Source organism: Patagioenas fasciata, chromosome 2 (genome assembly GCF_037038585.1).
Source record: "Patagioenas fasciata isolate bPatFas1 chromosome 2, bPatFas1.hap1, whole genome shotgun sequence".
NCBI classification, from domain to species: domain Eukaryota; kingdom Metazoa; phylum Chordata; class Aves; order Columbiformes; family Columbidae; genus Patagioenas; species Patagioenas fasciata.
In genome coordinates, this window is record NC_092521.1 from 125,379,748 (window position 1) to 125,405,990 (window position 26,243).

A 26,243-nucleotide genomic window follows, 5' to 3' on the forward strand; every position below is an offset into this window, starting at 1 on the left:
GTAAATGGCCACTTTATTTCCAGACAGTTCATATTTTTCAGCTTAAAATGTCAGTCTCTGACATGTGCATCTGCTTTTTAGGTTATATGTATATGTACCATACTATACTAACCTTAAATTTCTAGTGATACATCTGAAGTGCAAGTACCAGCCTGTGGGGCTGCAGCCTCTTCTTGGGGAACAAATGTCATTTGCAGCAGGAGACCCACAGCTGGAGAACTGTTGCCTACCGAACACCTCATGGCTTTATGCTTTTCTGTGCCATGCAGACACACAGAAAACCACTGACAGGAGTTGGCCTAACCCTGCATTTGGGAAATGTGGAGAGCTGAAGGGTTTTTTCTCTTGTGTCGTAAGGGATATTCAGAAATAGCTGATAAAAATGCTAATTCTTCTTCCTCAGCTGTTTAAAAATCACACATTTCTGCACATAAGTATGGTGATCGGGGTTTGTGAAGTTCAGTTGCAATACTGAGACCAAAAATAGAGCCTCAAGAGCTGAAGATGCAGCATGTTCAAGTCTTTTCTGAGCTCTTTGCCACCGTACTTGGTATATTCCATTTGCTAGCTCATCATCCTGTATTTATTTCATTTAATACACGGGACTAGAGTCATGAACAAAAGCTGTTGAGATGCCTGTGTGGGAACACCAGAGCCAAGAACAGGGAGAGAGCCGTGCCTCCAACTGGCCGACTTAAGTGGAGCTCCTCAAGTTGTGCAGTACCAATTAACCTCACCACCCTTCAGGTGAAACTCAGTCTGACTCCTTCAGTGGCTTGGGCTCTTATCCTGCTTTCCTATTCCTCTGTTTCCTTCTCCCTCACCCTCTGAGAAGAAAAGAAAAAAAAAAACAAACACAACAAACCCATAACTGTATTTATGAGCATGTGAAAAGGAGAATGTTCATTAGGGACAAGTCAGATCAGTGGAGCTCTGCTGCTGATTCTGAGTGTAAGGGATTCAGGCTTCAGCATTGCACTGTAATGCAGCACAAAGCGAGGGCCAAAGAGCCACTGGGGCACCACTTTATAAAAACAGTGATGCAGCCCTGGCCTGTGTCTCCCTTATTCCAGTGGAGGACATTTACTGAACTGCTTCAAGGAACTCCAGTCACACTTCTTTGTACATTATTTCAATGTAAGTGGCATTGAGTGGTAACTGCGCTGTACAGCTATAGTGCGTACACTAATCTCCCCTAATGAGGTGGCTTTCCCAACTTAATTGGTATTGCTTTTTGGTCACTATGGTGGGTATCTTTGGAGAAGATGTAATGAGGGAGAAAACTAGGTCACTCATCACTAATCTGCTTCCACCCATCTCCCACTCTCTGCCTGGCTGTCTGGGGATGTTACTGTAGTGCAGGATCTAACTGCAAGGGCTGCCTCTCTGCCACCATGTCCTGCCTTTAGCTCTGGTTCTGCCATTGCAGCAGAGGCCATGGTGGCAGGTAAGAAAGACTTCTCTTTTTGGAAAACTCTGTCAGGTGTAGCGCATCAACAGAAGAAAATGAATAGAGGTACATCTGGAATGAGATTTCCATTAAATCATAGCCAGTTAATTACAGTTATCTGCATTAAACACTCTTGTTATTTATCATAACTGTTTCGATTTGCATTCCCTCTTTAAAGGAAGGATACTGCACTTGAAAGACAGTTCTGATGAAAAGGGTAAAGAACACCCGTCTGTGTGAACAGCAGCATTTGTATGTTTTAACATAATGCTTGAAGTACTTTGAAACTACCAGGTTCTGTGCTGTTGCTCCGTTTTCATTCCTTCTCTGTCACGTAATCTTATAGTTCCTGTAGCTTTGCTGTTGTTTTGCTTTTCGCACACCTCCCTATATTAATAAATAAATAAAGTGGCCTAAGTAAGTTAGGCTTTGAGTGATATTATTTCCTGGAGAAGGCCTGAACAGGAAAAACAAGTCTTACAGACAGCAGTACCTAGAAAAAGGTTGCTGTATATTTTCTCTTTGAAGGCTTGTGTTGTGTTTCCGTGACTTCTTGAAAAGCAGTCTGTCAAGACAGTTGTCTTTAATACTAACATCTGTGTTCATAATCTAGCAATGCTGCATTAAGACATTGGTCAGGATTTAAAAGACAACAACTACAGAACAGCTTTAGATGCTACTGAACACATTAAAAGGAGAACTGACAACTGCTTCTATCTCTGTCCTGTCTCCCTTAGAACAGACCACAGCCTCGTCACACACTTTGTGGCTTTGGAGTTATTCAGACAGGTTTAAGATATTATCAAGGAACAAAACAAAAAGGGATTTTCCTTCAGAAGAAAGATGCCAGCCTTGTAATGTAATCTTATTTATAATGTACTAAGGTAAAAAAATACAATAAAGGCACAGGGGACTCAGAAGTCATAACAGCCAATGTTACTGACTGCACCTACCTGCTCAGTCCTGCACTCTGGGATGCTGCCAGCAGAGCTACATTAGACTCATCCCAACTCCAGGCACACCCATGGCAATACCTTACGTATTTTAGCGGTAACTCCCATGCCCTGGGAATTACAGGACTTGCCCTACTCATTTGCCTCTCAAGCCAATTCCTGCAGCTGAACATCATTCATGGCACAGACCAGTCTGTCGCACCTGCCTGGAGACCTCATGATGTTCTCCCAGCTTGCATTGTCTTACCAGGAGAGGTCATGCATATGGCCTGCTTGTACACGTTCAGCACCGAGTATGACCCAACTGCTTTTATCTGGCCCATACTACTCCATCTGTTAACGGTGGCCTTTGGGAGAGTTAAAAATAGCACCTACCTGTCACTGTAGCACACATCCTTCCACCTCACTGCATGGCTCTGAGAGACAGTGTCTGAACAACCTGCTCTCTTCCTTACACATGTATAAAGCTAAGGTTAAAAAAGCAAATAGCCATCCTTTCTATCAATACATTGTATTTGCCTGAATTCAAATAAGTGAAGTATATCTGAACTTGATTATGAAAGACCATAATAGTTCTGTGGATAGTACATTAATAATATAAAAGTGAACATAACACACCTTTGCTTACATACGATGGGCTGGATCTACTCCTATGCTGCCACCAAAAGCTGTATCACAGAATCACAGAATGTTAGGGATTGGAAGGGACCTCAAAAGATCATCTAGTCCAATCCTCCTGCCGGAGCAGGAACACTTAGATGAGGTTACACAGGAAGGTGTCCAGGCGGGTTTTGAATGTCTCCAGAGTAGGAGACTCCACAACGCCCCTGGGCAGCCTGTTCCAGTGTTCTGTTACCCTCATTGAGAAGTTTCTTCTCAAATTTAAGTGGAACCTCTTGTGTTCCAGTTTGAACCCATTACCCCTTGTCCTACCGTTAGTTGTCACTGAGAAGAGCCTGGCTCCATCCTCATGACACTCACCCTTTATATATTAGTAAACATTAATAAGGTCATCCCTCAGTCTCCTCCAAACTAAAGAGACCCAGCTCCCTCAGCCTTTCCTCATAAGGGAGATGCTCCACTCCCTTAACCATCTTTGTTGCCCTGCACTGGACTCTCTCCAGCAGTTCCCTGTCCTTCTTGACCTGAGGAGCCCAGAACTGGACACAATATTCCAGATGTGGTCTCACCAGGGCAGAGAAGAGGGGAAGGAGAACCTCTCTCGACCTACTAACCACCCCCCTTCTAATACAACCCAGGATGCCATTGGCCTTCCTGGCCACAAGGGCACAGTGCTGGCTCATGGTCATCCTGCTGTCTACCAGGTCCCTTTCCCCTACACAGCTCTCTAATAGGTCATTCCCTAACTTATACTGGACCCTGGGGTTGTTCCTGCACAGATGCAATATTCTACACTTGCCCTTGTTATATTTCATTAAATTTTTCCTCACCCAACTCTCCAGCCTGTCCAGGTCCCGCTGGATGGCAGCACAGCCTTCTGGCGTGTCAGCCACTCCTCCCAGATTCGTGTCATCAGCAAACCTGCTGATAGTACACTCCATTCTCTCATCTAAGTCATTGATGAATATATTGAATAATACCGGCCCCAGTACTGACCCCTGAGGCACTCCACTAGATACAGGCCTCCAACTGGACTCTGCCATACTGACCACGACTCTCTGGCTTCTTCGCTTCAGCCAGTTCGCAGTCCACCTCACTACCCGATTGTCCAGACCACACTTCCTCAGTTTAGCTGTGAGGATGCTGTGGGAGACTGTGTCAAATGCCTTACTGAAATCAAGACAGACCACATCCACTGCCCTGCCATCTTCTATCTACCTCTTCTTCTAAAAGCTGATCTGGACAAAGGTATGGCAGTATATTGGTAGACTCACTGATAATGAGGAACATAAGCACCAAAAGCTTCGGCTTAAAAAACCCTTCAGATGTCGTAGTCTCATGTGACAGGAGGAAAGTAAAGACTCTTGTGAACTGTTCTTAATAAGCGCCCCTCACAAAACCTGAGAACAGCCCCAGGCCTGAGACGACCCCTTCCCCTCGCACCGCCCGGGGCCGCCGCTCTTACTCGCCGCCGGGGGGAGCGATGGCGCCCGCTGCAGGAAGCGCCTTTGTCCTGCCGGGGCCAGGCGGGCCCTCGCCTTCCCCTTCTCCTTCCCCTCCCCTCCCCTCCCGCCGCCGCCCTTTTGCTTTCGCTTTACCGCCAGCTGGCAGCCGGCGCGGCCATGGAGAACGGCGCCGTCTACAACGAGACCACCGAGCCTCAGGCCAAGCCACCCCGCCGCCCCTTCGGCTGCACCCTGCGGCACCTGCGCGGGTGGCGGCTGCCGACCAAAGCGTTCCAAGCGGTGAGTCCGCACCTCTGCCCCCCTCAGCGCGGCCGGCGGAGAGCGGGGAGGAGCAGGGCCAGGGCGGTTGCTGACTGACTGGCTGACCGACCGACCTGGGGGGGTGAGGAGAGGCCGAAAGTCTCACCGAGGTGGCCCCGTCCGGGTGCGCGGGGCTGCGATCGGCCGGGGGATATGGGGTGAGCAGCCGGCGCGACTCTGGGACCGCTCCCGCCGTGTCACCGACTGTCGCCCGAGTGCTTTACAGGTGTCCCTTCTTGCCAAGAGTGCAGCTTCGGTACAGAAACGAGCGTGTTATGATGACCTTCGGCTTTAGGGCAATCCCGTGCCGCTTAAACTCTTCACTTGTTAAAGCGCAGGCTTGGGGAGATGGCAGGACACAGGCTTCAGGGGAATGATGTCTGTCTGTCTGTCTGTTGGACAGAGCGCCTTACAGCAGAAAGCCTGCCTTGAGCTAAGTCAGGTCACGCTCTGGGTCACTGAGGCAGCACAGACCTGTGACTCAGCTGGAAAGGGGGCACAGTGTCTTATAATAGCATCGTCTGTACAGTTAAAGTTTATTCTATGATGGGGAAGTAATAGGCCCGTTCCTTTTTCGTGTTGTACCTGCAAGAGTAGGTGCTGACACCTGATGGTTGTGCAACCAAGGCTCAGCCGCCTGCTGTCCTTATGGTTTAAAATCAGAAGGAAGCCTCACAGGAAACTTAGTATTTTCTACTGAGAGCCATGCTGGGTGAAACCAGGAGGTGGAAACCTTTGGTTGAAAGTCAGAGTAGGGCAGAAGAACTGAGAAGGGCTTGCTGGGTCATCTGTGCCTCCCTGTCCTGCCGCCCCTGCAGCCCATTTGTGAGCCTGTCACGCTGCTCCGTCTGTGCTAAAATCGGGACGCTCATTTCCCCTGTGATTCGTGGTAGAAAGTTGCATCAGAAACATGCAGCGTTGGTGGTGACCTATTGTATAAGACATGGCAGTGTGTCACTTCATGTTGGGCATGTTCCACCAGGAGATAAGAGGCTTATATTCTGCTTGCTTTTTTGCTACATGTAGCCTTATACTTGAATGCATTCAGCCCTTGGGCGCGTGATTCAGACTCTTGCTTGTTCTGTGCTCAGTGATGGGCTCTTCCAAAACGTGCCAGTGCAGCTGCTGGTAAGGACACGAGGAGCATCGTTCTTCAGTACTGGCAGAGAGGTAGTGAAACCAACAGTGGGAAAAGGCAGCTGACTGAAAAATGTATATCAGGGTACGTTTCCCCACCAACAAAGTGGCTTTTTAGTCAGATGTCTCATGCTCAAGGGAATTGTAGGTGATTTCCAATCCTTTCTCATTACTTTACCATTGCAAAAAAAAAGAGGACATAGGGTTTTTAAACTTCATCTTGTACACAGTCAAAACCCTCAACCAGAAACATAAGATTCTTGAGCACTGGTAAACACTACGGTCATGCTGCCAAAAATAATGTTTTCTAAGAGTATTTAAGAAAAAATCACACCCAAGAATGCTTTAAATAAGTAAATATAACAGGACAAACTTTTACTTCATCTACAGGAGATTAATAAAGTAAGATCTGCTTGCTGTTGCTCCCAGACGAGTAGATAATTTATATAAGTAGGTTCACTGACTAAAAGAAACTATTACATATGCAAATTTACTTGCGTACCAGTCTTAAACTGTTTATCTGAACAGAGGCATTACTTCAAAAGCTTTCTAGGTAGCAAAAAGGAAAATTATTATTCTCCTAAATGGGATGGATAGCTGCTTGATATGCTCCTAAAGAATTAGCATTTTGTGGCCTGTGCCTGTCCTTCAATGAGAGGAAAATGAAAATGGAGTTATAGTCATTCACCCTCCTAATTTACAACATCTTTTCCCTCCCTTTTTGTACCCCTTCATCAAAATGCACAGATCTTTGAGTTCTTGGTCACAACACTTTGAAGAAGCCCCAGAAATTCCTGAGGGTGGTAGCCTCAATATCTACAGTAAGAAAAATGTTACCAGTTTGGGAAAACGTTTTTTGGAAATGCTGGTGATGGTCATTAACATCTGTTAGCCTTGTGTTACGATAGTGGTTGTTATTGGGATTATGCAACAATAATCCCTCGTGTGGTCTGCTAAACAGGGCATTGCACTCAGAAAGTCAGCTGCCCTTGTTATAGAAGTGATCAAGTGTTTTACAAAATGCTGGTTTCTAGACTTTAGAAATCCTTTTCTTCTGAATAATAATGGCATACATTGTAATCTTAGCCTGGTTTTTGAAGCTTTGCGGGCAAACGAAATAAGGAAAATGTAGCTGCCAAAAGGATCCTGGGAGGCATGCTTATTGCATGGGTTTTGAGATTGTTGTATTGTGTTTTGTTTTTAGTAGGTGAAAAGTTTTTGTTAGTCCATGACTGGTTCAAATTCTGCACAGAGGTAAATGGCACAGTGTATATGGTGCCAACATTGAAGTAGAAACAAATTCTTATCTAAAGCAGAAATACTTGTCATCAACTATTGTTTGACCCAAATTGCCCTAACTGGAAAGGAAAATTGTAATTCAGTCTTAAACATCTGCTCTTTTCCTCAACTGTTCACTTCCTATAGTAGCCTCGATTGTGGAGACTTAGAGAATTAATATATGCAGCCATCTGAATGAGAAGATTTTGTACTGGAAATACCACTGCTGAGCATTTTCACAGGCCTGTTTGGAAGTCCATTGATCTGCTTTATTTTCATAGCATTCTTTTGTAGCATTCACTTATTAAATCTACTTTAGAAACTTGACATTTGTGTAGAAACTTCTAACGGTAATGTCAGTATCGATGAATAACTTCTTGCTGGCAAGGCACAGATGAAGATGTTTAATTTCTGGTCTACCTACAGACAGATAGAGCTAATAATTAAAAAAAAAAATTAAAAACTGCATCTCCAGTGATGCTCTTCCATTTACAGCAGATAGGAAAGCAAGCAGTGCATGCATATGGCAAGGTGCAGGAAGGTGCCTGGAAGGTTTAGCTTTCGAGAAACTGAGGAACTACAGAGGTGCCCCTCTCTGCTTGTTATTGCCAGCTCAAACAAAAGCAGTGGTGATATCAGGGATAATCTGGGCATTGACTGCTGGGGATTCTCTGTGGGATCAGTGTGGAGAAGGCAGATACAAAAACAAACCAGAGGGAGCTTTGGCAGCTTCATGTGAGCCTGTAGAGGTCTGCACTTACCCAGGATTAATGCTGACAGACAAAGGTGGATCTCTGGCAGAACAGTTCTTGGGGAAGGGAATGAAAAAACATGGAATCTCTTGGCTTGTTTAAAGTGGCTCATGTACTTATACTGCATGTAATAGCGCGATGTTATAAAAATGCAGATGAATAATACTGGCTAATACTCAAAAAAACTTCTTGCTATGTTACATAGCTGTAACTATATAAACTTCTATGGCATTTAAATGGTATTTAAAACTCTTGTTTTTGATAGCCGAATGAGAGTAATCCCTTTTGTTTCTCTTAGTGATAGCAGGAAGCAAGAAACCTAAGCAAAACTCTCTGGCAGCTTGTAAATGTGCTGTTGATACATGGCTTTAATAAAAATTCTTCAAGCCAAAGCTTTTTTAATGATGTAATCTATTTTGCTATTCAGTTTATTAACAAAAAAATGAATATTGACTTGGGCGAGTGTCACATAGGACTCTACTTGGTAAATCTCATTTATGTGATACTGAACCCTTTATAGCTACTCTTCGAGTGGGATTTTTTTCTACTTCTTTGTACACTCAGTGGAGAGGGATTTTTTTTTCCCTTATGTAGATTATGTTATGGTTATCTGTCTTTATAAATTCTTTAAAAGGCAGGTTTATTTCCTTTCTGTTCTGTTTCATCCCAGGTGAAAATGATAGCATTCAGTTTTCAGCGCTGATAAAAAGAGCTAGAACTGTATGTGAAAGTGTATCTTGCACTTTAATTGACCTTGAGAAAAACGTTAAACTGAAAGTCATTGGACGCAGTTGTAAGCACATATTTTGAAATGCAAAAAAAATGCATAAAAATTGGAAATTTAGAGTTCAAAATATTCCTTGGACAGCTGTTGTTGTCACTGTTTTAGGTGCGAGGGCTGCTGAGAAGTTTGCCTTGCCAGCCTCTGCAGGAGGGAAGGGAAGTATGCGGAGGCCTGATAGTTGTGTTGCAGTTCCCCAGCTTGCGTTCTTTCCCTTTCTTGAGATCCTGTTTACTTTATACAAGTGCAGTGTTTTCAAAACATGATGCTTTGAAATGCCCTTCTGAGGTCTGGCTTAGCAGGGGTAGTTTACAGTTCCCGTGTGCTAAATTGCTGTCTTTAATTTACTGTCAGGTTATTTTCCAAGAACAATTCTGAAGTTTAGATATTTTTCTTTTCTTAAAGAAAAGCTGTCAACCTCATTATTGCCCATATACTCTGATTAAAAATAGGATCATCATCCTTATATCAATCTCAATTTTATGACCAAGTTTGATTCCTACTAATGGTTTGATTTAATTTGGTGAAGTCCTTCTTTGCAAGGATTTATAATCCTATGTCAGCTTTATGGGATGAAGGAAGCCAGCAAGAAGTAGCCAAAATGAGAGAACATTTAAATAAAGCAATATTCTTGTGCAATGAAATAGTAGAAAATCTAGCAGCAGATGTATGGTGACTGTACAGGTATTTTTTCTTTCCTCAAAACATACTGTGCAGGAAGGTGAACATAAGTTTCTGTGTAGACTAAACACTGTCCAACATAGCTTAAACATAGTTTAAAGTTTTGGTTCCTACAAGTAGAGCTGAGCTGCCGTTAATGTGTCATGAGCACGTGAGCTATTAGCTGCATGTACTTTCTCTGAAGTTTATCAAGGGAGGTTAACATCAGCTATAAACTTGAGGGAGGGAGCTGACTCTGTCAATGCCATCCAGTTTCCCCCTCCACCCTGAACCCAAATGCATTTAAAATCAAGGGCAATTATAAGTAGTAAGCAATAGCATTTTGCTCGTTCTTAGCAGGGTGCAGGGTGCATGTTCGCCATGCTGCAGCCCCGCCTGCTTCCAACTGGCAATTGCACCACGTATCAGGAATCTTGATGGTCTGTTCAAGAAGGCTGTATTTGGTGGTATGTGCTCACCTTACACGAGTGTAGTTTATTGACCAACTTTAATGTCAAGTGTAAACCATGTCACTATATAATTATTTTTGCCTGTAAAAAATTAGTGCAGAATTTTACCAGGTTCATTGTAGGTTAAGGATTTTTCCTTACAGCTGTGTTTATTAATGTTCATATCAGAGATGTCTGTTTGCTGAAGATATTAGAGACTTGATCCAACTCAAGCATGTTATTTGTTTGCAGATTCTCTCTCTTTTGGCTGTTATTTTTGAAGAAATTGTGGAGGATTGTATCAAGTGTGGCGGACTTTACTTCTTTGAGTTCATAAGCTGCAGTGCCTTTCTTTTGAGCCTACTCATCCTGTGTGTGTATTGCACTGATGTATATGAAACATTTGGAGAAGATAAAGTACAGAGAGTGGTAAGGATTTTTTTAGTTTTGTTTGTGTGTTGTTGGTTTTATTTCTTTTAAGCAAAACCATTTCTTTTAAGTGCTTGAAGACTACAATAGAGTAAAAAAGGCTACACAAAATTAATCTCCTTTTCTATTTAAAGGGTAGATTAAAGTACAGAAGCACAGATTGGGTTTGGAAGGGACCTCTGGAGATCATCTAGTCCAACCCACCTGCTAAAGCAGGTTCCCCCAGAGAAGATGCACAGAAATGTGTCCAGGCAGGTTTTGAATGTCACCCGAGAAGTCCCGTTTATATTGACAGCTTTTCCAAAATTGTCATATGGGTTACCTGCAGGATTGTGGGACTTGTGCGAAAGTCTTTCACACAGACTAATACCACTGCCTAGTCATTGCATATATATGTACATACACGGAACCCAGTTCACTGCCAGCATGATACTTGTCATTTGCGTGTTTACCCTATCTATTTTCCTACTGGGTGTATCTTACCTCATTTTTGGTAATAATCATACTTGTTACAGTTCATGCTTTTATGTTTCAGAAGATAAAGCAGTGGCACAAAGTTGCTCTGTAAAGTCAGTAAGAACATTATAGTGTCTTAGGAGCGTCCTCCCTGTTTGTCTTCAAAGCAAACAGCAGATTATTTTTACATGAGGTACAGATAAGGGAGTGTAGTAAGAGATACGAGTGAGCACATTTAATTCTGGTTTCTGGTTTCCTAAATGTTTTACATAGGGAATAATACTAGTATGGTTGACCTAAGCTTGACTTTGATTGTGGAAGAAGTGAGATGAAATGAATGAAATAATTAAAGAAGACAAAAACAGGGGAGTATGTAATGCAGACTCTTAAACAGTTGATAATACTGAATGTTGTTTGGAATATAGCTGTAAAATATAATTCCTGAAGCTCCCATTAGCATCAAAGCTTCAAAGCATAAATTCACTGGCAGATTAACTCAGCTCCTATTATGATGCTTGTTCTTTTTCAGGTAGTATAATCTACAATTCTATAACATTCTTTATTTTTACATTTGCAGAATTTTTGGGCCATGTCAGCCGTAGGTGTCTTTTTTCTGATAGCGTCAGTAGTGTTTGTTGTGACCAGCTCTGGGTCTGCTGTTGAAAAGGCTGCATGTGTAAGTCTTAAAATTGCATAATTTACTTTGTATTTATCTTGTGTGTTAATTTCTCTTCCCTCTAAACCTCACTTCATTTGCAGGGAAGAAACTGAGCAGAGAATAGAATTCAGTGTGTTGCGGTGTTTCTGGAGAAATTAGCTATTTCTGACCTTCCAGAAAATTCCTGTAGGAAATCGAAAGAGCAGGCATTCCTCAGGATTACTGGGAAGCTCTGTGTGCACTTACTTGTGGCTCTCCAGCATTTTTGGCTTGCTTTTGCGTTCCTCAGACTCCCCTGCCTTGGCTCCGTATTCTTCCCTGTCATCTGTCACTGTTTTGACATTGCCATCTCTCACAGCGTCCCCAGTTCTCCAATACCCTTTCTCTGAAATGCCTGCTTTTTTCTTCAATTGTCCTTTCATAATGCCACCCCCTCACAAAGTCAGCAAGAACCCACGTCTTTTGCCAGACATTATAAAGCATATGTGGAGAATGCTGACTTGCAAAGGCTGCAGTAAGAGCAGCAGTTTCCTCAGTGACAGAAATAGAAGAGCAACAGGACTTGCATCTCCCAGGGGACTCTGAAGAGGCTCAGGGCAAGGCACTGATGAGGCTTCGGGATGCCGTGGATGTTGTAATTCCTCACTCATTTGGCACTTCTGTTGAATAACCTTGGAATTGTGAATATTTGAGTTTAAGAGATGAAATTTTGATTTTATTCTCAAATGAGGAAAAAATTAGTTAGAAAAGGAAGCAAAATAATTCTGTTCTGAAGACAGCACAAGCTATTAGAGAAACACACTTTTGTTTCATCATCTTCATAGATTCAAACCTAATGGTTTGAGTATAGAGTCTTTCAGATTTATTTTTTTTTTCTGCAGCTGAAAAAAAACCCTATTTTGATTTAAGACTTAGTAGTGTCAAATTGCTTTGGGGCAAACCAGTTCTGTAAAATTTAGGTAAAAGTTAGAATAATGCATGTGTGTGCTTCCTTGTTTGAAAGAAGCTGCTAAACCCAACATTCTCCTTATACTATCTTGCCATGACTAATAATGAAATGTCATTAACAAAACATCATTTCACCCTCCCTTGCTGACCCAGTAAGGACTTGCTTGGGCTCTGCAGATCTTCCCTCCCTTCACCTTCCAAGTGTTACTCTTCTTCACTTGGTCCCGTGAGTCAGCAGTCATCTCTTGGATAAATACCCTGCTATACCACCAATGCCATGCTTCTTTAATAACTAAGTTTTGCAATTAATGGATATACTTTTAAGGGCTGTTCAGAAAATATTGTGTGGTTCAAGGTTGATTAAGGGAATAAGAACTGTAAAAACTTATGCATTAAATGTGCTAAAACTTTTGCATTAAATGTGCTAGAATTATGATTTCTGATCTGTTTCTAATTTAAATGGAACCACTGATTTCAGGACTGTAATCTTAATATATAAGCGTTCTTAACATATGTAAGCAGTCCATCAAATCTCTCCAAACAATGTTAGAATACTGTTAATGTTTGTACATTTTAAAATCATGTATTCTTTTCACTTTCACAGGCGTTTGGATTTCTTGCAAGTTTTGCATTTTTAGCTGAAGTTATTACAGAGCATTTTCACAGTCGGAAACAAAATATCAATGGACACACTGAAAATCCTGGCAACACTCAGAGTGCCACAGAAAATCAGCCACTGAATAAACAAAGCTAACTTTCTGGAGTTCTTTTTCTTTTTTTTTTTCAGCGCACCATAGGTAACAACTTCTGTCTCTTCACTCTAATCAATTTTGTATCACAAATTTTTATAGATCCTTAGATCAAGTAATGGCACCTTGAGCATCATGTTCTAAGGTAACTGGTCCTGCTTAATAACTGGTCTTGCCACCTGTCCAAGTGACATCCACTAAAAAACTTGTGTCTAAATAGAATAACTTAAGGACAAGAGGGTGCTGATTTGATTTTGACGGAGGTGACTAATAAAGGTTAACGTGTGATGCTTAAATTTTGAGCTATACCCTAAAGATATTTTCTGTATAAATGGACCAGATACTTCTGTTACAAGTTATAAATTAGCATAGCAGAATTCATTCTTGTACTTACTGGTCAAACTGTGAATGTAAAAGGGATGCCTAATTGGGGCCTTATAGAAATGCTTGTCCTTACATAGAGGGCTTTGTTTTGGTGTTACTATTCATGTGTCTCAGATCTGTCTCTGGAGATCAGTTCAATGGGATAGTGAGTGCAGGGGTTTTATGGGGTGTGTAATGGTATATTATGAAGAGAGTTTTGCACCCCGTAATTGTCAAAGTTTGGACTTGTACACCAGAATCTTATTTCAGATTGTTTCGAACTCTATAAAAGTCACAGAAAGAAACATGAGAAGCCAGCTGTGAGAGAAAAAAGATTAAAAATAAATATTTTCAAAAAGTCATCTCAAAAGTAGCAATTGAACATCAATGGGGAAAACGTTACAGCATGTTGGTGCTATCCTGGTGAATATTCCTCTCAAGGTTAATACCATATGGAGCTTGCTTATGCATAGTTAACGGTAATTTTTGCCAGAATGGTTACGGACCCCACCATTTTCTGCTTTTTTTATAAATATGGCACTAGTGTGAGATGTCTTGCTAGTGACTAGCTCAGTTGGTAAACAGGTAAATAAGTACTTGTACCCTTTGTCTTAAAAGCAACCAGCTGCAGGACTGCAAGAAACGCTACTGATGCAATGCACATCAGACAGGCGACAGCCACATCAGGCCAGATGTTGATGGCTGTAAAAGAAATGCAGCCATGGAAAAGCATTTTTCAGATGTCTGAGGTAGAAACAAGACTGCTAGACCTCGCTTAAGAGGAGAGCCTTTAAAAGCAGAGCAAATTGCTGTAAGCCATGAGATGTTCCAAAATACCAAAGCAAATGAGAAAAAAGCTGATTATGCAAAAACAATTCTTGTTTGAGTGCTCATGACATTTTCCGTGTCTTCCAGGCATTAATTCCATTTCATCAATACCCTAGTCTGACAAATTTATAGTTCTGTAACCTGTTGTGGCAGCATTGAGACTAAGCCCTCCAGAAACTGGCTGAGCAAGCCGTATTTGGAAACAGATGAGGAAGCTGTTATAAGACAAAGGACTGTAAAAGAAGGTCAAAGTTCTTTATTTCCAGTGCTACCACTTTCTGATGAATGTGAGTTTGTGATTTTTCTCTCTCTAAGCTCTGAGACTTAAGCCTAACACTACACTTTGCTTGGAGGATATAAAATTTTGACAGGTGATGTGAAGCATCAGGTTTAAGCTGTATCTCGGTTTCAGAGCCATGCATAAAAGCCATAATTTCCTTCATCAAATTTCCTGCTTTGTGAAGAAATACTCTTTGGACTAGCTTTTTTTTTTTTTTTTCCTTGTATTTATTAGTGTCCATTTGCAATAAAACCTAATCTCAGTCTACAGGTACAGAGCTTGCTGTAGCTGTCTCTGAAAACTGGGTAGATTAGAGATGCTTTGTTTACAAGCAGTGTTACTGGTGATATGAAACTTGCCATCTCCCTGCTGTGATTTGCAATGTCTTACTTTGGGAATTGTGCCCATATTATTAACGTTATTAACATTCTAAGGGTGGGTTTTTTGTTGTTGTTTTTTTTGTTGCCCAGGATTCTACTGAATTTGTTTTCACATCAAAATGTCTCTAGTCTCTAAATCTTGGTCTATAATTAAAAGCTGTAAATATAGTGTAGGAGTAACAATGTGCTGCTGGTATTTATTAAGCAATGCAGCACCATGATGGCACTTTTCTCTTGAGATGATTTTTCATGTAATTTTTTTCAGTTTGAAAATGCATGAAGAGAGTTCTGGGTTTTGGTTGCTTTTTCTATAGACTTTTCGCCACCCAAGTGCTTTGCTCTTGGTGTCCATTCCTGTTACTGAAAAGAATCTGTAATGTCATCTCTCTGCCTTGACCTCCCTATCTATGATACCTACTGCTGATACCTCACAGAGAAACTGAAATACAGAGCAAGTTATTTTTATGAAAAGGTGCCACAAGGAGTTGGTGTCAGAAGAAGTGACAGACTGGGTTCTCCTGACTCCCATGATCTGACCATTAGGTCTTTTTAAACAAATACTGCCCAGCTTTGCAGAATGGTTTGATGTGTTCTCCTACTATGTACCTGCTGGCATCCCTGGCATGTTTTGGAGTGTTGGAGTGAGGGGATTTTGGTGTCTTTCTAGTTTTCATTTTAGCTGTTCCTAGTTTATACCCATTCTTTTACCAACTGACTGATCCGTGTATAGATTTTGAGGATCAGATTCCATCTCTGACTGAAAGGGATGCAGGCGTTGCTATCAGCTAAGGAAAAGAGCTCACAGTAGACTTTGGGAAAACTGGTGAGTTGTTTTCCCATATGGAGCTTACTAACAGGAAGAGTCCTGCTATTCTTTACAATACATATTGCTCTGCTCCTCATACTGTTTAGCTGGCATTAATCTGTCACATAGTAGCTAAATACTACAAGCAAGTCACATATTGGTTATAAGTTTAAGGCAGTTGCTAGATTGTTGCTTCTAAACCAGTTGTTGGCCAACAAAGCAGTTTCTGCATGGTGGTACCATTAATCCAAGGCTTACAAGTATGACATGTTCTGTTTTAAAAGAGCCGAGAGGCAGGTTTGCTAGTGTGTTATGCTGGTCTCTGCTGCTGCAAGGTCATTTCCTTAACTGCTTTAGCAGCTGCCTAAGATAAAGGGGCAGGTGTGGGGCCCTCCCAGGCGAGGTGGGGAGCGACTTCCTTGCCACAGTGGCTGAGCAGGCTGGTCTCCTGCAGTCTTGACGTGCCCCCTTTGATGCTTCTGGTGTCTGTCTTTTAATTAGACTGATCCCAGAGAATGGCTTTGGAGCTGGATTAAATGTCTGGCTTTGCAGGAGCTCTGTGCCTGTGGCTGGATGTCTCTTACCCCTCCCATGCTCTGTCAGCAAAGCGGTCTGCTTGTTTCCCAGCCTGCTTCTGATGAAATCAGCCTGCTTTATTTAAACCAGCTATTTAAATTGCTTACATTAAGGTGACTGATTTTGACAAAAGTGGATTAGGGATTGTTCAGGAGAGTGGTGGGAGCTCTGGCAGAAGTGCTGTTACAAGCAACTGTCTTAAATTTCTTCCGCTGTTTGCAAAGTAACCATCTCTGTACAATCTTAACTGCTAGTAAGACCTGTGGATGGAAGCAACTGGCCCAGCATGTCTGTCTGGGGATTTTCTTCTCCTTTTTGCACCGTGGTGGTTGGCAGTGGTGTTGTGAGCCTGCTCAGACACATTCTAAGCTTTGTATTCTCCAGCTGAGCCTGCCCAAAAATATTTAAAGGCTCTGCACCCACTTTCAGGCTTTGTTTATGGTGCCTTGAGAATCAGTGGAGAGGATTCCCCAGGACATGTGAGAACTTGTTAAGTGGCTGGACTGAGAGTTTCTGCTCTAAAGATCTGCACAGGCATTGTGTAGATGGTGACTGTTGATTTTTGTGTTTGGCATTTAGCCCATGTTAAAATCACAATGCTACCAGTGCCCTTGGGTCCTAAATATGTGAAGGAATTGTTCCTTAGTGCTTGCACTCTGTGCTTAAAAATAGCAGGGAGGGGTTGTGGTCTATTATAGTTCTACCTTTGCACCCTCCAACTTGAAAGAGCAGTGAGCCACCTCACACAGTTCTCAGAGCTCTGCACAAGATGTTTTTGCATAATGGCCATCATGGTGAGCCTCATTCAGATTTGTGCAATAAAAATACCAAGCTTTCTACACTGAAGGGAAATACTTTGTGAAATTTTTGAAAGGTCATATAAAATTGTAAAGAATCAGGATGCTGGTAGTGCCTTTAAGAAGGAGACTCATCTTTATTTTAGTCTACTACTTCTGTAAACCTAGGCAGTTCTGTGGATATTAAATATTGTGCTATTCAGAACTATCTATCACTTTTAATGCCTTTGAGACTTTAAGTGACTTTTAATGATTATTAAATCAGGATGATAATACAGTAATTTTGTAAATATAAAAATTTTATACAGTTTTGTTGCCAGCATTGCCTTGAATTTCCATTTAAATAATTTTGAAATGCTTAAATATTTTTCCATTCTAAACCTGTGGTCTTTTTAAATGTATTATGCTTTTTTTGTCTTAAGAGCTTTCTAAAGTATTTTGTAATAATTTTTTAAAATAAAATAAAATACTAGTAAATAACTTAAGCGTTTCTCATTTCTGCTGCTTTGACTTGGTGTTGCTATGTAGTTCTCCCAGAGCAAACAGTAGGAAATAACATCATTCTTTGTTCCTGGTTTGGAGGAAAGAGCTTGCATTGTGTTTGTCTTTTACTGGGGAAGAGGGTCCAACTTGCAAAGCTGGATATTCTCACTGCAGGTTTCCAGGAGGAAAGGTCCGATAAGGTCAGTATTGCCTCATACCACAGGGTCCAACCAAACTAGTTTCCACTAATAGTTTTTACAGCCACCATGGTCTCTAGGTTACTGTGACAAGCGCAATTCAAGTGCTGCTTTCCTATTGCCTTGGTTGGTTGGAGCCGAAAAATATAAAGTGGCAAACTTGTTAAAGGAAGTGGCGCAAACTAGCAAAAGGTGTCAAGAGCAAATAGTTTATTCCGGTGTAGGCTGAGTTACTTGGTTGAGGGGGAGCTGCTGGATCCTTTAAAATGTTTGTCTGATTGTTAGCGGCAGGGAGCAAAGAAAAGGAAATAAACCTGCATGCTTTCTGGCAGGGTAACTTTTTTGTTTCCTAATCCTACAGATTGCTTATGACCTGGTGGTGATCTTGTAAATGGGGAGAATGGCACCTTTTCATTATTGGCATTGAAATTGGAATGGCACAGTATATTTTTCTTTATATCATAACATTAAAGGTGAAATTGTCTCTGATGAAATTGCCAGAGATGAGTGTAACCTTAAGGATTCATAAGGGGAAAAGACCTCTAATACTTTTAATTAAATTCGAATAACTAGATGCAAGAAAACAATCGAGGCAAAATGTTACACTAAATAAGTGTGTGTCAGTGGTGGATTTTCACGGTGTGAGAAAACAGCTCAGAAATCCTAAGATTAATGAAGATCTAATAATTCTAGAAGCATGACAACTCCTTTCTCAGGAGTGTAATCCAAGTTATGTTACTGTAAATGATCGGAATGGCGCGGCAGGGCAGGAGACGAGCTGGCAGTCTGCGGCTCTACCGGCACCACTGGGTCGCCACTGGCTCAGCAGCTGCTGTTTGGGTGGGCAACCAAACAAGGGTAACTACTCGCCAGGGGTTTGGGTTTGACCTCGCTTTGGGTTCAGAATAGCTATTCTTTGCCTGCTAAAGGAAGCAGAAGGAAGGCCGGTGATGTTCTTTGCCTTTTCTTCATGCAGTTGGCTCCACAGGAATCCGCTGAGAAGCTGCAGGAGAGAAGTTTGCCCACAAGAGGGCAAAGATGATCTTGTGATTGAAATTATGTACTCTGAAGGACTTCACCCTCTTGCCCCCTGTATTTTCAGTGGAATTGAAGCCCCCTTTCCCTTTTCTTTCGTCGGTGTGGCTACAAATAGAACTGTGCATTTTAGTGATGCTGTTTCCAATCATTTGCTTATTTCTCAAAATGTAGCCTGAAGGTTTTTGGATAATACAATCAGATCAATATTGTCTCAAGATCCTTTACCTAAGCAGTTTGAAAGAGTTTTAGTTTTTATTATGTTTTGTAACCTGTTAATGAGATATTTTTAAAATTCATTTTTATTACAAAGTCAAGCTCCAGCTACATGCCTACATCTGCATCTATAAATGCTGTACCATGGCTTGGAAGATTTTTGTGGCCAGTACTATGCTGTGGTATTCAATGAAAGGTCTGTGGGTCATGGGTGGGAGAAGAAAGGAATGGGGAGTACCTGAGCATTTCCTGGACTCTTAGGAAGTTAAATGAGAGAAGCTTATTATCAAAAAAATGCAAATTAGTCATGCTGGAAAAAATTCAGGGTCTACAAACAGACATGTTGGCAAACATAGCTGTAATGCATGCCAGACAGGGCTTCTTGCAATTCCGGTCCTCCCCAGGCACCCCAGCGAAACTTGCTTTGACCAGCCCACGTGTCCTGATCACTCATTCCATTTATTTCTTATGAGCTATTATCTCTTGGCTGAATATTAGAACAGGACGGGGAAAATAAAACAGACTTGGCTGTTTTGAAGTTGGCAAGTCCTGAGGTGAGAGTCAGAGCTTCACAAAGAGGTGACAACATAAGCACATTCTTCTGTAGTGTGACTCATGTGCAGCCAAGATGAGGACAGCCAAATCCAGGCAGCTATCTGTTGCTAGATGTGCTGCAAAGTTTGGGGTGTACTTCAGAACTCTGTTTTTAGTCCTCACTTGGACTTACTGAAAGCATAATATTTTAAGACAAAAGCATGACAAGTTTTCTGCTATCATTTGCCCAAACCTGGCTTAGAGAATGGTGGAATGTTGCTCAAAATAATGGAAGTCTGTCTGCACTACAGCCCTCCTTTTAGGTATTTCCCTTGCACCAGCTGTCGCTCTTCCAAAAATGTCAGTGCAGACATGATTCTGAAATCCCCATTCCTGTTGAGCTGTAGATGAGGAAGGAGCTGTTACTTAATTGTTCTGTAGTCTCTGCACACCACTAACTAAAACGTGGAGCTGCTACCCTGGTGCAAGCAACTCAGCATCCTCAGAAAGGAGGACAGACTCTCACCACCTCTATTTCTATTGTTAACACAACACCCATTTTCACTCCCCTATGCCCGTCTGTTCTTGTTTCAAAGGCTGTGGATCACGTTATTGACACTCACATGGTTAAAGCCCTGCTTCCGACTCCTGTCCCTCAAACCTTAACTAAACCTCCCTATCAGTGCAATTCATGCCAACAAGAGCTTTGGCTAAAGTTCTGCCTCCCAGTTTCTCAATCCAGCTGGGATACAGCAACTACGGAGGTCTATCTGAGGGGGTACAATACAGCTCTAGAAACAACTGTCTTGTTAACACAAGCCTGTCTCTCTTCTGCCTCACAATCCTCTCGCTCAAAAAGGCTTGTTTTATGAATGAGCAAATGTTGTCCTTGACTTGATACAGTTTTTTTTTTAATTGTAAATGCTTGTTTCTGGCAATTGTGCCTCTCATTTGAGGGTAACAAGGGCATAATTATTCAGCTCTCATGCATCACAAACTGCTGAACATGAGGTATTAATGGAGTGCTTTGCTGCCACCATAGCTTAATAGCTACAGCTGTGGCATTGTGCTCTTGTTTGGCTGCAGTTCATGAAAAAGGGGGATGCAGATCATTAAGTTTTATGTTAAGAGTGATTTACAGATGTAGAAATAACAGTAGACTGTGCTAGATGGACAAAGCACTTCTGATTTAAAAGGAGTTATCATAAAGGCAGAGCCGTGATTTGTACTTGTGTACTTGTGTACGAAGTAACCAGCACCAGTCCAACGCATACAACCCCTAATAGTCTCAATAAAAGAAAGTCATGTTAGTGTACTTGTGTGTTCTGCCAGTGCTGTACTGAGGGAACGGGGGAAATCATACTCTACCATCACAGTTGGCTAGCAAATGTAATAAAAGGAAGCTGCAAATGGATAGTTTTGGCTAGCTCCAGGCTTTGAGACAATAGAAGACTCCTAACCTGGTCTCTTCCCATCCACCCTGCTATCACATTAGCTCTGTTAAGTGCTGGAATTAAGATGTGGGTGTTGCCCCAGCTCCATATGAGGAAGTAGAAGGGGTATCATCTTCTCAGCCCTACCCTGAGATGTTCCAGCAAAGAGGCCATGCTCCCCTTGTAGCTGATGGAGGACAATGTAGCTGAAGGAGGGGGATGAACATCTAGAGGGTGAATCAGAGGGAATGGTAGCTCCTGCATTCTATATCACTGCTGCTGTGATTCACCCTTGCCCTTCTGTTTCTTCATTGAATACTCAAGTGAGAATGGTTAGGTACTAAGGCTAGTCTCATGTAAATGCCTCCAAGAGACACTGTGGTATTCCCTTGGCAGAATGGCATTTACTCTTTTTAGGCTGTAAAAATAGGAGCAGGGTGAGTGCTGTCTCAAATTTCCTAGTCTGTCCTTGTATGCCTAAAGGTGGGGTGTCTCTCAGTCTACACCTGTGGGCTTTTTCCCCCAAGGTTTCTAGAGCCTTGCGAAAATTCCTCCTATGCCAAGAGGGCTGCTTGTCTGCTGTTGCCCCTTCTATACCAGTGCAAACATGTAAGAAAAGAACAAGTGTTCCGAGCACAATTTAGCAATGATTCTGTATTAGTGGCTCGGGGATATTCACCTCTGTGGGGAGAAATGCCCCACCACTCTGCTTGTCCTACCACATCATCTGCACCCACATCAGCTCCAATTCAAACACTGGTATACTGTTGACTTTCTGATAGCCCCTTTGTCAGCCACAGAACCATGCAGGTGTTTCCTTCACCACCACAAATCACTTTCCTTCTACACGTACCCACACATGCAAAGCACAGAGCACTCAGTCTGTTCCTTTTCCGCTGTGCCATTCCCTCTTTTCCCCAGGTGCTGGGTTTGCCGCACAGCTGCCTGTCTGCCTTTGCTGCCTGTGGGGACAACTCTCAGTCACAGGCGAGAGGGGCTCTGAAGGTGACATACGTGGCAGTGCCTCTGTATGCCAGGACGTGGCTGAAATAATTTTAGGGCCAGAGTAACCTGGGGGTTTTGTAGCAGCAGAACACCTGTGCCTTCCTGTGTTACTGCACACTGCTGGCTGAACTTCCTGCGACAGCGAGGAGGGCAGGACTGCTGCTTTTTTGCTAATGCTTTAGAGGTTGCAATTTATTGCTTTCAAATGGTTGCTTTGTGCATTGCTTTTTTTCTAGGTCTGTAAACACCTAAAGAGGAGTAATATATGAAATCTAAAACATCCTGGGGATTTTGAATTTAACTCAGTTCAAGCCAGGATCCACAAAAATGCAATTTCCTTGAAGTAATTTTATCTATGTCCTAATCCTTTCTTCTGCTTCAAAAGCTCTGTCCTTCTTGGCCAGCTGGTACTCTGAAGCACACACTCTGCTCAAATACAGGTTTCACCTGAGAATCAGTTAGCACTTGCCTAGTGACAAAACTGCTTTTGAAAATATTTGTCTTTATGTGGCTTACTATAAAGTTGTAGTTCACCAATATGTGAAAAACAGGTGCTGCTGGAGGTCTTACCATGTTCAGGAAGCAATATGAAAACATAAAGCTGAGGAACAGCACTGTTCTGAGCTGCTCACTCAGAAAATGTTGGGTAGCACCGCTACTCTGCGGTGGACCCTTGATTTTACCTTCCTCATCTGCACTTTCTCTTCTAGCTCTGCCCTCCTTATTCCCCACAACCCCAAAAGGCAAGGCCCCTCTCAACCTCCTTCTTATGAACCCACCCATCATCTTACTGTCCACCCCAGCACACAACAAACAGACAATATCATGCCTTTGGGTACTCAACACTGGCTTCTTAAAGCCAAGCTTTCACAACACTAAGCCAAAACCATGCCAATGATTCTGATATCTACATTCTGCCTCCATGTAAAACTGAAAGCTTGTCTTGGCAGCCACCTCACCCTTGAGGCAGGAATATCCTGTGGTGGTGCAACTCTCCTTTCTCCTTTTTTTTAATCTAATGTTGAAGCTTCCTACCTGTGTGAAGCACTGCTTTTGGGCATAGCCAGACAGCTTCACATTCACCATCAGAGCACCTCAGACAGAAGTTTGGCAGAGGGCAAAAAAACCAGACAGTTTATTTTTTTGCCAACTGTCCTGAGGCAGAGGGGCTGGTCTGAGCAGGTGATATGAGTTTGTTTGATACTTAATAAATTGGCAAGTCATTAATCCAGTAAACGAGCACAGTTGTGAGGTGATAAGAGCATCAAGCTACTTCATCAGTTCTTTATAAATATGGTCTTTTAATTATTTATTTTTTAATGCAAGCTCCTGAATCATGGGTACTCATGTTATACTGGTCAGTCTCCAGTAATGGCACATACTTACCATACTGGCTGTGAGAAGTCAGAGTGCTGATGCAGGGGACTGGCCGAGGCTGATGGACTCTGGGACAGGTACTAATAGAATAGAAATGAACTCTGGAGTAGCCAGCTGTGGCTGATCAGTGACCTCTAGAAGGGATAAGCGTGGGAAAGGAGCAGCCAACAGCACTTACTGCTTTTCCTGTTTTCCAGCTGCTGTTGTGCTGAAAAAGAGTAATCATCCTTCTCCAGGAGAGGATGATGACACACACCAGTGCAACTTTCCAACCTGCTTCCACACAGTAAGGTTAAACAAGCCCTGGGACCAGGGACCGAAACCACGAGCTGCCTGTTCCCAACGGGATGGCCTCACAAGCATGCAGCCCTGTGCATCTGCAGCAGAGTTAGAGGTAATACAAGGGCACAGCACCTGCACTCCAGTCTGCAAACTGAAATGGCCTGAGCAGGAGGGTTGCTTAAGAATACCCCAGAGATTTGCGGTGAGAGCTCTCTCCTGTCACCTGGGTGTAAATCTCCGCAAGCAGAAAGAACATGATGTAGGCCTCCCACAGACCCTTTCCCTGGTACCTACTTCTCCCCATCTCAAACCAGCAGCACCTCCTGGATGCCAGCCTGATGTCAACCTCATCAGTAGGGCACAGTGATAGGTAACTCCAGCTCTCCTTGCCTTTTATGTGACACTGAGGCTAAAAGCAGGTCTGTACTTCTGCCCCTAGCCAGAGGGATGGCCAAGGGCCCTGGCCAGCACACAGCCTCTCACGCTCAGCAGCAGCATTTTGTTCCATGATGTCTCTAAGAACAGTGGAGCCTTGAGCAATTTTAAGAGTGCAGAACATGTGGCAACTTGATGCCATATTCCACAGCAGCCTCTGGGTCAGGTTTAGTGCATCATCCTGCAGCTTTCACAGAACATGAGAATGCCAGACACAGGGTATGAAGTGTACATAGCAGACTAGCAGTAAAGAGACTTTCCTATGACTTCAGGCAGGTCTGCCCTTTAAGTACTGACACAGCCAGAAACTGTTGATATCTGCCAGCATTTCTATTAGTGCGTAATGTGCTCACATTAGTTCCTCCTCTCATAAGCTTTCTACTAATGTTTGCACATGCTCTTCCTTGTCTCCTGCTCCTTTTTGTCCTAATAAGCTCTTAGTCCTCTACCCTGGAGCATCACTTAACACCCTGCATCTTCCCCCCACCTTCATGAAAAGTTATCATTATCCTAGTGTCCTGCTATCCCCTCTATACGTAGCAATTTGTACCCAAAGCCTTTTAGCAGCAAAGAACTCTTTCCTTCGTAGCTCACACAATGCAAAACACAACCATTTCTGAGCAACAGAAAAAGCGTGCAAGCTGTCACATAACCTGCAGTGTCCTCATCCAGCGCTGGGGCCCTCAAGCTTTTCAAAGCCACCCCTCCTCTTTTTTTTGAAGTTTCGTTTCCTCCTCTCATCTTTCCAGTTTCTACCTCACAAAAGCACTATTCACTCTTTAACCCACAGAGCTCAAATATCAGGGTTTGCTGCTTTTTTTATTCCCTCAGTATGAAACAGTTTGTATTATACTACCTATTTTCTTCTCCCAACATTTGCATTTTAATTTTCAGTTAAAGTGAACCCCAAACTCTACCTATGCTGTCTCCAAGTACATACTACACTCATCTTGGAGCCGAAGGGGACGGACAACTTTTGGATAGGGTAGTTGCAGACCAGCACATCCAAACACAATAGCAGGGGAACAGTTTTTTCTGTGGCTCCTACTTCTTGTCCTCCAGTTATAGGATGTATTCTGATACTCCCCAGAGAGAAAGTCACTGTTCTAGCAGAGGAAGGAAAAAAAATGAGCAAGACAACAATCTGGTTCTCAAAGCCGCTACATCATCCAAATAGCAAATATAGTTTATTTCTAAAACAGCTGGAATCCCACATTTGACAAAGTTGCAGACAGATGGAGCTTTCAGAACCAGGCTGACACTGAAGGAAACTTAAAACACTTTTGCTGGCAGAGCTACAGTAGTGAGGTGCCAAAGTCCCTGCCAGACAGAGCTGTCATACACAGATGCTGTTGGAGTTGGTGATACCAGCAAAACTTGTGCTCGTCTTGGTAGACAAGTTTCACAAGGAGGATTTGGGGGGACTGAGGAAGCTTTGGGAACAGAGATGTCAGCTTTCCAGACTGAAAGTATCCCATGTTAAAAGCATCTGATGGGTCTATGGACCCAGCACTGGTGTAACAGCAAAAGCTTCAGGCACACATTAGACCTGTCGATAGGCACAAAAAACAAAACGGAACTTATAATTTACTTGTCTTGATCCAGTATAAGCAAGCACACTTGCAGCAAAACATATTCTTTGGATGATCATAGAGTATAGTTCAAAAATTCTTACGTTGTTAGACTGCATGAAATTCCCCGATTTTTTTTCCCCTATGTGGTGACAAGTGACAGCATGATGTGGCAGGCTGAAAGATGCCAGTGTAGTGCCAGGAGAGAGGGCATGATTCCAGCAGAGAGTGGGAACAGCCTTTTCTTCAGAACAAGCTCAGGCTCCAGCCCCAAGTGCTTAGCAAGTGCTTCTCCCCGCTGCCACTGCAATGCTGAGGTCTCCACTGTATTCACCCTGCATGCAGCAGAACTTTGGCTTCCCACAGGATTGCTAAGAGGGGTTAAAACTTGTAGGAAGGTGCCTTCTACCTATCTGAGGTCATATCTCAGGAAGTAAAGGAGAAATAGAGCACTTCTCTTTCCTCTAGGGGAACAGAAGAGGTTGTATCCTTAAATATCTACCATGTCAGTCCAAATTAAAATCTGAGTGCTGGTTTCCAAAAACTGTAATTAAGTCAG

General features: G+C 42.6%; 1 protein-coding gene across 1 annotated transcript; it reads left to right on the forward strand.

Annotated features, from left to right (window-relative positions):
* The first annotated feature begins 4,559 nt into the window (after positions 1-4,559).
* CMTM6 (CKLF like MARVEL transmembrane domain containing 6) lies at positions 4,560-17,596 on the forward strand. Its single transcript, XM_071804921.1, has 5 exons — positions 4,560-4,769; positions 10,100-10,276; positions 11,310-11,408; positions 12,943-13,135; positions 14,366-17,596. Exons 1-4 carry the CDS (start codon positions 4,647-4,649, stop codon positions 13,090-13,092), a joined length of 549 nt encoding a protein of 182 aa, XP_071661022.1. The 5' UTR covers positions 4,560-4,646; the 3' UTR covers positions 13,093-13,135; positions 14,366-17,596.
* The last annotated feature ends 8,647 nt before the right edge of the window (positions 17,597-26,243 follow it).

Excerpts from the sequence above, each read along its gene's own strand:
- CMTM6 (XM_071804921.1), top strand. The coding sequence starts at position 4,647 with ATGGAGAACGGCGCCGTCTACAACGAGACCACCGAGCCTCAGGCCAAG. Across the intron at positions 10,277-11,309 it reads AAGATAAAGTACAGAGAGTG|AATTTTTGGGCCATGTCAGC; the intron begins GTAAGGATTTTT and ends TTACATTTGCAG. Across the intron at positions 11,409-12,942 it reads CTGTTGAAAAGGCTGCATGT|GCGTTTGGATTTCTTGCAAG; the intron begins GTAAGTCTTAAA and ends TCACTTTCACAG.